This window comes from Mus pahari, chromosome 5, assembly GCF_900095145.1.
Source record: "Mus pahari chromosome 5, PAHARI_EIJ_v1.1, whole genome shotgun sequence".
NCBI lineage: Eukaryota > Metazoa > Chordata > Mammalia > Rodentia > Muridae > Mus > Mus pahari.
The window spans coordinates 106504282-106515683 of record NC_034594.1 but is presented as its reverse complement, the minus strand read 5'-3'; the positions used below and the strand labels follow the sequence as shown (position 1 = coordinate 106515683).

The following is an 11402-nucleotide window of genomic DNA, read 5'->3' as shown; positions in this document are numbered from 1 at the left end:
ATCACGGGGCTTGGCCACACCTGCTTCCCACAGTGTGTTGTGTTTGAGATGAGGCAAATGCCTCTTTCTTATAGGGCTGCACCAGGAGTCAGAGACACTGTCCTCAGAAGGGTGTGACTATAAAGAGTCACTCTGAAAGTAGTGTCCTCCAGAAGATCCCCAGTGACAGGAAAGTGAGGCTGGTGGCAGCTATGCATCTGGGAGGGGACCCTTTTAACTGAGACTTTTCCTCTGCCTAGAATTCTGGGCATGACCTACTTAGCATCTAGTATATGGTTCTCCCCCACCCCACCTCCCTACTTGAATTTTCTCTTCCTTTCAAAAGATCAAACAAGTGAACAACCTCTACACGTATAGCTGGTATTGTTATAGCACGGAGACAGGACAGCCATGGAGAAAGTGGCCTTCTCTGCATTAGCCTGGTGGCAGCTAGGATGAAGAACTAGATTCTAGGGTATCAGTGTGCTCTATACCTGTGTATTTTGCCTAATCAATAGGGAAAACAGTGCCTTAGTTAGGGTTTTACTGTTGTGAACAGACAACATGACCAAGGCAACTCTTATTTAAGGAACTATTTAAATGGGGCTGGCTTATAGGTTCAGAAGTTCAGTCCATTATCATGGACTGATAGGTGGGAACATGGCAGCATCCAGGCAGACATGGGGCTGGACAAGCTGAAAGTTCCACCTCTTGTTCTGAAGGCAGCTAGGAGAAGACTGGCTTCTAAGCAGCTAAGACAAGGCTCTTAAAGCCCATGCCCAATGTGACACACCTACTCCAACAAGGCCATACCTACTCCAACAAGGCCACACCTACCCCAACAAGGTCACACCTACTCCATCAAGGCCACACTTCCTAATAGTGCCGCTCCCTGGGCCAAGCATATACAAAACATCACATAGAGACTGAAAAAGAGGGCTGTAAAAGACATAGGCACCTTGTAAATACCCAAGACAGGGCCATTCTTAGCGTTCCCTCCCCTGAGGAGTTACAGGGGTGCACCCTCCACCTCCCTGTACATACAACTCAGTTGCCACAATGCTGCTGCTGGCTCTGGGATCCCCTAGATCTGCCTACCGCCTGTTCAGCAGTTGTCACAGCCACTGGGTAGGATCCCTTGAGGCCTCTCTACATACAGCTGCCGGAAGTGCTGCCTCTCACACATGCTGAATGAGCAGCTCCTGGATCCTGGCACTGTCAGAGCCCCACACTCTAAGAACTGACTCGTGCTCCCCAAATCCCTCAGACTTTCGGCTACAGCTCCTGGGATTGCCCCCTTTTTAGAAGCCTCCTCTCTCAAGCTATCTCATGGGTGGCGGTGGAAACTAACAGGAAGACAACCAGAGAGAAACAGGCACTGCAACCCCAGGTGTCCTTGGGTTCACTGCAATCCTCCTGCCTCTGCTCTCCAGTTCTCAGAGACTAGCTGAGTGTTATCTGGTACAGTTGATTTTAGAAAGTTTTTTTTTTTTTTTTTTTTTATGCCTTGGCAAGTTCCAATTTACCCTGATGTAGACTACAATAACCTTTAAGACTCCAAGAGCACCGGGCAGTGGTGGAGCATGCCTTTAATTCCAGCACTTGGGAGGCAGAGGCAGGAGGATTTCTGAGTTTGAGGCCAGCCTGGTCTACAAAGTGAGTTCCGGGACAGCCAGGACTCTACAGAGAAACCCTGTCTCGAAAAAAAAAAAAAAAAAAAAAAAGACTCCAAGAGCAGACTCTTTCCTTTCCTGGTAGCCATATTGTTTAGGACTCCGTCACTCTTCCCTCCGATCCCTTAGTCCCCATTGTGTCGCTGGTAGGGCTACAGCAATGCTGTACCAGGCTGAGTTCTCTTATAATCTCACCCACGGTTTCCCCATTCTTTGAACTGACTCTTACTCATCCTTCACCTTAACCATCCTTCGCCTTAGTCATTTTCAAGAAGTTCCCACGCCTTTTGTCCTGGGTCTGTCTCATCCCTTCATGTGATTCAAAACCCTTCACCAATTCTTCTCATTTGGCTTTTATTATTATTATTATTATTATTATTATTATTATTATTATTCAGATAAGGGTCTCACTCTGGGTCCAAGACTGACTTGCAATTTGCTATTGAGATGCCAAAGCTTTTAAATTCAGACTCCATTTTAGAGAACCTGACCTAAGTTTGAACTCAGGTAGACCAACAGGCTGGTACCTAGCATTAGTTTCCAAGTTGCCCCCCAACAAAACCTGAGCCTAGCTCCAGTCTCTAGGCTAATCCCCAACAAGACCAGTGTCTCCTGATTATTCCCCTAACAAACCTGCACCCCAGGTTACAAGCCCACCCCTTGCCTAATGACCAGCAACGCAGAGGGAAGCAGAAGTTAAGTTTATGATCTGACTCCCAGCACCAGCCAATTATGTTAAAGGCCACGGGAGCTTTCCAATTAGAGGCTTGCACGCATATTCCCTGCTTGCTGCTTACTATAAAGCCTTGCCCTGATAGACATTTGGGGATTCCCCCATCACCAAAACCATCCTGTGTGATGGAGGTGCATTGGGGGAAGGGTGAGCTAGCTCGAATAGAATAAAGACCCTGCTGTGAACTGCATCAGATTGGCTCACTAACATTTCCCTGGCACAACACTATGTGTACCAATTATTTTGCGTTTAGGCAAATAGCCGAACCTAATTTTTTTTTTTTTTTGAACCCTCAGGATAGCTGGCCATCAGTGTGTGATATTATCTCCAAACAACAGTGAGCAGGTTGAGCTGAGGTGGGGGTCTGAGTTGCTGCTGGTCAGCAACCCATTGACACAGTGACAGGTCATGAAACTAAGTTGGGTGCACTTCCTTTCAACTGATTTCAGAATTCTGACCTTTAAGTACCAATTGTGCACACACACACACACACACACACACACACACACACACACACACACACAGCTTCTTAGGTGTGTTTCCTTCATTGAGTATGCATAGGTGTTATGTGGATTCTTTTTATTTCTTGTCCAGTGTTCTTCTCCCTTGTTGGTGTAATATAGAAGCTGTTAAAGCCAAAAGCTCTTTCCCCAATCTCCCTTGATGCTCAAGATTAAACATACAACACAGAGCCAGGGGCTTCAGGGAATCCTTGTTGTCCTGCCTTAATTAAATGCTGGTCTTGTAGCCTGAGCAGAACTTGTTGCAGCAGTAGTAAGGTATGAGGATAATGTGGGCCTTACTCCTCTTCCTCCTCCTTCTCTTCTTCTTTGGCCAAGACAGGGTCTCTCTGTAACCCTGGCTGTCCTGAAACTCACTCTGTAGACCAGGCTGAAACTCACTCTGTAGACCAGGCTGAAACTCACTCTGTAGACCAGGCTGGAACTCACTCTGTACACCAGGCTGGAACTCACTCTGTAGACCAGGCTGAAACTCACTCTGTACACCAGGCTGNACCAGGCTGAAACTCACTCTGTACACCAGGCTGGAACTCACTCTGTAGACCAGGCTGGAACTCACTCTGTAGACCAGGCTGAAACTCACTCTGTAGACCAGGCTGGAACTCACTCTGTAGACCAGGCTGAAACTCACTCTGCAGACCAGTCGCTGCCTTTAAACTTAGAGATCCTCCCGCCTCTGACTTTCTAGTGCTGGGATTAAAGGTGTGCACCACCATGCCTGGCTTACACTTCTTTTTAAATGTTTGTTGTTGTTTTTTTTTATGTGTATGGGTGTTTTGCCTGCATGTATATCTGTGTACCATATGCATGTGATGCCCATGGAGACCAGAGAAAGATGTCATATCTGAAATTGGAGTTGCAGCCAATTGCGAGCCACCGTGTGGGTGCTGGAAGTCCACCCCGAGTCCTCTGGAAGAGTAGCTGGTGCTCCTGACACCGAGGCTTCTTTCAGGGTCTCCCTTCATCGTCATAGAATAGTTGCTGCAGCTCAGTGAGATCAAACGTCTCTCAAGATTTCCAATAATGTAGCTATTTTCAAATGATTCTTTTGAGAATTACTCATGTGTGTTGTTTGCATGAATGTCTATGTGCCATGCATGTGCAGTGTCCACAGAGCATTAAGATGGTATTGGATCTCCTTAGGACTGGAGTTACAGGTGTTTGATAGCCACCATATTGGGTGTGGGGGATTGAACCCTGAATCTCTGGAAGAGCGTTAAGTTCTCTTAACCACTGAGCTATCTCTCCAGACCCTCAGATTTTCTTAATAACAAAGAGATATGTCTCCAGGGCACTGGATAGGTATAAAGGATTGCTGAAAAATTGTTAAAATTACTGTTCTCATTAATGATAAGTTCTATAGCTTTATATTATGTTTATTTTCATGTTGGGGTTGTGACCATTGGACTTAATAGTTAGCAACTGAACTTTCTCTTAGTGCCAAGCTGCCTTGAGCATTAAATCTGTCCATCTGACAGCTACCCACATGAATACTCCAAAGATGTCTCGAGACAACTCTGCAAATGATAGCAGCTGGGAGGGGGCGCCTCAGTCACAGTTTGGACGGTTTGTGTCAGGTGTGTGCAATCACAAGCCTGCAAGAGCCATTCCTAACTTGGCCACGGGGAGGCACATTTATCTACTCTTGACTGATTCCAAACCAAAGCCTTAAAGACTGGTTGGTGCTGCAGGACAAGCTATGAACAAAGGCTGTGATGTCCGGTCTAAGCAAGCCATCTCTGGATATGTAAGCAGATTACATAAGCTCACCTAGCACACTGACTGGGAGACATTTTCCTATGTTGCCTCTCCTTGTATAGCAGTTTCCTGGAAATAAAACATTGTCCTGAAGAGAGGCTCCTTAAGACTCAGGAAGTCCTAAGTTGAAAGCTCCCTTTGGGAAGGAGCCAGGAGATTCATATGAGACAAACTTTATTGTCTGAGAAAACTATAACTCACAAGGTTCAAGACAGAAGCTGTAAGATGAGTCAGGCAGTGGTGGCGCACACCTTTAATCCCAGCGCTCAGGAGGCAGAGGCAGGAGGATTTCTGTGTTCAAGGCCAGCCTGATCTGTAGAGTGAGTGTCTCAGGACAGCCAAGGCTATAAAGAGAAACCCTGCCTTGAAAAACCAAAGAGGAGGAGGAGGCGGCAGGGTGGGGGGGAGAGAAGGAGAAGGACAAGAGGAGGAGGAGGAAGAAGGAGCAGAAGTAGGAGGAGGACCATCATAGGTAGAAAGAGGAGGAGGACCTGGCTGGAAGATCACAACTCACCAAGCTGTGATGTCCTTCAGATGCTGGAGTTGTTCAGGAGCTGTCTCTCATAATGGGGTGAGCTTGTCAATGGTGCAGCTGTCTTTGAGTCACCCTTTTCCTGTAAATAACCCCAACAAACATAATGTTTCGCCAAGTTGGGTTTTGTCATCGTTGCATCGGTCTGTCACCAGTCCCCTGAGTAAGTCTTACATCACACCTGGTATTGCAGTGGAGATGAAACAGAGACTAACCCCAAGTGGTCTCTCCCTGCCCACTTTCAGAAGTGCAGGCCACACTGGACATGAAGCAGCAGCAGGGCACAGTAGCAGTGAGGATCCAATGTGACACTAAGAAGCACCAGCTACACCCACCCTGGGACAGTGGCTTGATCCCAAAGCATTTGCCAGCCTGACATTCTGGACATCATAAACACCATTCAGTGGCTTAGAAGCTGAAGGTCCAGCAGGGGACTCAGATGTTGCCTGGTGCTGTGTGAGTCAATGTCACCTAGCACTGCCCCTGAATTCCAGACTTCCAGGTACAGCTGCTGGACAGCTTGACAAAGTCTGGCTGCCTTAAAGCAGTCATGGTGGCTAGCTCTGTTTCTGATACTGACCAGTAGGCTTAGAAACAACCTGCTTACCATGAGATCCTGGTTCTGAAACTCTGGGCCCTGGCTTCAGAGCCAGAAATGCCCACTTAACTGTGGAAGAAGGGTTGGGGGAGGCCTTGACAGGACCACGTGACAGCTAAAGAGGTGCTTGCCTGCAGAAGCCTAGGACCCATCTAGCAGTGCTGGTATGGCCATGGGACCCAGGATGTCCTGCTGATCCATTCAGAGAGCCCATCCTCTCAAAGTCATCCTACCTCTGGGAAGAATCAATGTCTATGTCTGAGTGATCCTAGCTATACCCGAAGCCCAGCTATCCTGACAAAGGCAAGTACCCTCAGTTCTCCATACTGCTGGCAGGCATGGGCCACTAAAGAAGCAGTCGAAGGCTCAACAGTGACCAAGAAAAGAAAGAGAGGAGTGGAAGAGAAGTGGCAAAAAAAATGTAGAAGAGACAACGCTGGCTTTGGCCCAGTACCAAGGGACCTGATACTTGAGGCTGGCACACCAGCCGCTGCTGGAGGAGACACAGCTTCTAGGGGTCAGCATGTGAGCAGCTTTCTCCCCATCTACCCAAGATCTCTCTCTAAGCAGAGCAAAGGGGACGAGAACAGTGTTTTCTACAGTTGGTTCACCTGAATCCGATTCTATTTTACTTGTTTTAGATAATATAACACATTTTAAGCCCTCGACTTTTCATGATAAGAACAAAACTGTTTGTGTAGGCAAGCCTTAGTAGAAGTGTGTGTTCCTCACAATACACACAGTATGTGATAATTTTTTTTTTTTGTGGGTTGTATGCTGGTTAGTTTTTTGTTAACTTGACACAAACTAGAATCCCCTGTGAAGCGGGAACCTCTGTTGAGGAACTGCTGCCATCAGATTGGCCTATGGGACATTTTCTTGGTTAATGACTGATGTGGAAGGGCTCAGAACAGTGTGGGCAGAGCCACCCCTACACAGATGGCCCTAGGTTAAATAACAAAGCAGACTGGGCAAGCCATAGCAAGCAAGCCAATGTGCAGCACTCCTCCATGGTCTCTGCTTCAGTTCCTGCCCTGACTTTCCTCAGTAATGGATCAGGAAGGAGAAACATGTACACCAAATTAACCCTTTCCTCCCCAAGACGATTTCGTTTAGTGTTTCATCACAGAAAGTAAACTAAGACAGGGGCAGCATTTCACTATGTAGCCCAGGCTAGCCTAGAACTCCTGAGCTCCTGAGATCTCCTGCTTCAGCTTCCCAAGTACCACCCCCTACACACACACACACACACACACACACACANAGAGAGAGAGAGAGAGAGAGAGAGAGAGAGAGAGAGAGAGAGAGAGAGAGAGTTAATATAGTTTTTAAGTTATATTTTTCTCACCAGCAAATTAATACATGGTGTTTGTAGAAATCTTTAAATCATGCTGTGTTTATTTCTCTCCTAGTATGACATTATGCTAATATAGCACAGGTCTGCCCTTTTTGATTACCATAAGAAATAGCATGTTGGAGCTGGAGAGATGACTTAGGAGTTAAGAGCGCTTGTTGCTCTTGTAAAGGACCCAGGCTTGGTTTCCAGTGGACACACAGTGGCTCACAATCGTCTGTCACACCAGTGTAGGAGATCTGATGCCCTCCCACTGACACCTAGGCATCACACGGTACACATGTATGCATTCAGGCACACACTTATGTCCCGTACGAATGTATGCATTCAGGCAGACACTTATGTATAAAGTAAGTTTAAAGAAAACTCCAGCTAAGTGCTTTCTAGGATAATCTGGGTGTTAATGTCTTAGTTACGCCTTCATCTCTAAGGGGCAATCCTCCTGCTTAGACTAGCGCCCAGTATTGTACCTTTGTATAGAGCTTGTTTTAGATGCCATAAAAATTGCTATAGGACCACTTCCTCCTCTGAGCCTGACTGGAATCCAGATCTCACACTTGCTGGTAGGGCTCAACCTCTGACCCCCAGCCCCAGCCAGCCTCTACTGTTAATGGCTGAGGCAGCCTTTCCCATGGTGGCTGCGCCCCAACAGTGCCTAAGTGTGATCTCTGGCTGGTCCTCCTTCTCCAGCATCACGTGACTCACCTCTGTCCTTTGCAGGGTTCTTGTAGATTTTGAGGGTCAAATGATTCCTGGTCAAGATTGAGACATTCCCTCCTGGAGAGATGGGAGGAAGGATGATAAAGCCCACAAGGCATTTTCAATAATTCACAGGAATTCTGCAAGGCTCGTGAGGCCCCTCTCTGAGTTCACAGAACTGTAAGCAACTTCCAGAGAGAAGAGACTCTCTGGAGGAGCTGCCTGTACGCCGTTTGGGAACTCTGAAAGCCACTTTTCACCACGAGTTCTCACCCGTGCTGGGGAAAGGACTCATAACTCGGGCTCCTATAAATAATCACAAGGAGCCAGATTCACTAACCTAGACTGGATTCCTAGGTTTTGTTTTCAAGGTCTGTCCACTGTGTCCTGTCTGGGGGAGACATTTATGCACACGTTCTCAGGAAAAGTCACCAGCTGCCACCAGGAAACAGAAAGATCAGAGCCAGAGATAAAGTTAGGTTCCATGGGCTGGTGAGATGGCTCAGTGGTTAAGAGCACTGACTGCTCTTCCAAAGGTCCTGAGTTCAAATCCCAGCAACCATATGGTGGCTCACAACCGTCCGTAACAAAAACTGATGCCCTCTTCTGGAGTGTCTGAAGACAGCTACGGTGTACTTACATATAATAATAAATCTTTAAAAAAAAAAAAAAAAGTTAGGTTCGATGACTGGAGAAGGACCCATCTGAGTCTGAGGGATTGCTGCTGCGGAGGCAGATTTACGCTGTACCAAGGTCACTGTCGTCAGCGTGCCAAACTGCAAATGTCACCACTATCGGGACACTTAGACATATTTTATTAAGAACATAATTTTCTCCTTGTTTCTGTAGTATGCAAGTAGCCTCGGTCATAAGAATGTGAAGCCTTTTCAGCTGGGGAAGAGAGCAGGGAGGAGGAAACCGGAGGGCGGGGGGTTGGGAGGCTCAGGCAGTTTCCCTTACAGAAGAGCGCTCTGCTGTATTAGCACCTTTAATGATGGCTTACTTGGCTTACAGACCATCATGCACCACCATGCTGCCTGGTTCTGCCCTTGCTCCTCCACCTGGCTGAACCCAGAAACAGCCAGGAGAGCCAGTATGGGGCGGGGAGAGGTTGCCCAGCTGTAGCCGCGGATCTTCTGCACAGCTCTATGGTCCCTGTTAAAGGTCGGGACACTGCAGACGCTGCTTTGTTCCTGAAGGGTTTAACCCAAGAGTGGCTTCTTTTCCACAATTATGTAGACAAACACCACAATAAAGAAAATCCCAAGGACGGCCAGCTTCAAGCTCCATGGGACGCCGTTCTCGGAGCTCTGGTATAGGAAGCTGTCCTCTGGGTTCTGGCATGGGGACTTGCTCTTGGATCTCTTGTTGCATCGAGAGTAGTCTTCTTCAGAGACACAGCTACACTTAATCCTTGGACTTGGTCTTGCAGCATACCTGTGGAAACGTGTCAGAGGCTCTTAGGATTGTAGTCAGCTGTTTCCTGATCATCTCTGAGGGTGAATGTATGGAATGCGAAGGTCCTAGGTCCACTGAAAACATGTTAGTGTCCATAGCTATGCCAGGACGTGGGAGGGGTCTCAGTGCTGCTGGAGTATTTCCGACCACTGTTACCTGCCTTTGAAACACTCAGTGCTGGCAAAGTCTGGCTCCAGAAACTTAAGGTCTCTGGGTCCCCAGTGGAAACTTGTACAAGGGAGAGGGAGGAGTCATAACAGACCCTGTCTTTCTGTCTGCACAGGCTCAGCACGGCCTTCCTGGGTGGTCTCGGAAGTGCTTTTCCATCCTCCTTAAGACTGACATTTAAAAGACTAGGAGAAGGATTAGCACTCGGTATCTGCTGAGTCGTCCCTGTGACCTTTGATCTTATGCTCCTGTTTCTCTAATCCTGCAAGACCAGCTGGAGTTTCTTCAGAAGTTAGAAACCTCAGCCAGGGAAGGCAAAAGGATCAGAAGTTCAAAGCCATCCTTAGCTAAAGAGTAAGTTCAAGGCATCCTGGGTTACATGTGACCCCGTTTTAAGCAACCCCCCCCCAAAAAAAAAAAACAGGAGTTATGGAATTTTCTAGGACATTAGGGGTTGTTGTTTGGTTGAGTCACAGGTTGGTATTTGGAAATTGAACCTAGGGCCTCATGCTCTACCTGTGACTTACACCTTAGACCCCACATGTGAGTAATGAAATCACCTGTCATCTAGCTTTTATCAGAGCTATGGCCCTTTTAAAATATGAACTCTTATCCAGCCTCCAAAACACAAACTCTTTCCAGATGACTCGGAATGAGGATTTGGGTTCTGGTCTGCATCCCTGGAGACTTTTCACATCCCCTTAATACCTTCCCCTTCCAACCCCTGTTTGTTTGTTTTTGTTTGTTTGTTTGTTTGTTTGTTTATCTCCAAATATGAAAAATATAAGATATAGACTTTGGCTTTGATGTTATTTGGTATTACAAGCCTGTCTTCTTTCCAGCAGGTTCTCCCCAGGTTAAGCTCTTCACAGACATCTGAATAATGAATTTTACCCCCAATAAATATCTATGTCTTTTTATGCAACATAAGACTTTACTTGAGGCTGGGAACGGGTTTCAGGGCAGAGCTCTTGGCTAGCATGTCCAAGGCCCTAGGACACAGAAATACCAGATTTTACCTGACTTTCTTTGTGGGCTTCTGGCTCAGGTAGTAGATGTCTAAGATTCTTCTTTTGCTAGTAGAAGCCTCAAGTCTCTGACATAAGCAGAAAGAAAATGCCAACAAGAATTTATTTGTATTGTCTTGTAATTTAGTTGTTACACTAGAAAAAAAATCGATACGAAAACTAGCCCAAGTTTTAGGCACACCAGGTAGTGTAATAGTCGCTGAATTTGTCTTTCCTCAGTGGTCAGAAGAAGCACCCAGTATCATGAAGTGATTTTACTTCAGTGACTCACAGGGGGACAATAGACACTAGGGTGTTGTACTGGCTAGGTTTGTGTCAACTTGACACAGCTGGAGTTATCACAGAGAAAGGAGCTTCAGTTGGGGAAATGCCTCCACAAGATCCAGCTGTAAGGCATTTTCTCAATTAGTGATCAAGTGGGGGGAAGTCCCCTTGTGGGTGGTGCCATCCCTGGGCTGGTAGTCTTGGGTTCTATAAGAAAGCAAACTGAGCAAGCCAGGGGAAGCAAGCCAGTAAAGAACATCCCTCCATGGCTTCTGCATCAGCTCCTGCTTCCTGACCTGCCTGACTTCCTTGGTGATGAACAGCAGTATGGAAGTGTAAGCTGAATAAACCCTTTCCTCCCCAACTTGCTTCTTGGTCATGGTGTTTGTGTAGGAATAGAAACCCTGAGTAAGACAGGTGTCTAAGGTCACATGGCGAAACAGTTACTGTTACTAAGCATTAAGGCCATGTTCTGTCTCTTTTTACTATTTTGTGGCTTGGAGATTCTCTTCTTTATCTTCCACTTTTAAAAAGTGTGTTGTCGCCAGGCCTGGTGGCGCAGGCCTTTAATCCCAGCACTCGGGAGGCAGAGGCAGGCGGATTTCTGAGTTCGAGGCCAGCCTGGTCTACCAAGTGA

At 46.9% G+C, this 11402-nt stretch overlaps 1 protein-coding gene across 2 annotated transcripts in view; it reads right to left on the bottom strand.

Moving 5' to 3' along the window:
• Nucleotides 1-9049: 9049 nt before the first annotated feature.
• The window catches only part of Lemd1 (LEM domain containing 1), a 30078-nt gene continuing 27725 nt past the window's right edge, over nucleotides 9050-11402 (bottom strand). The window contains exons 4-5 of one of the 2 annotated variants that reach the window (XM_021199236.1): nucleotides 10493-10569; nucleotides 9050-9284 (exon numbers count right to left, since the gene is read on the bottom strand). In XM_021199236.1, coding sequence (XP_021054895.1) covers nucleotides 9050-9284; nucleotides 10493-10569 — 312 coding nt within the window. The remainder of the gene's footprint in view (nucleotides 9285-10492; nucleotides 10570-11402) is intronic. The other variant, XM_021199237.1, reaches the window with a different exon arrangement.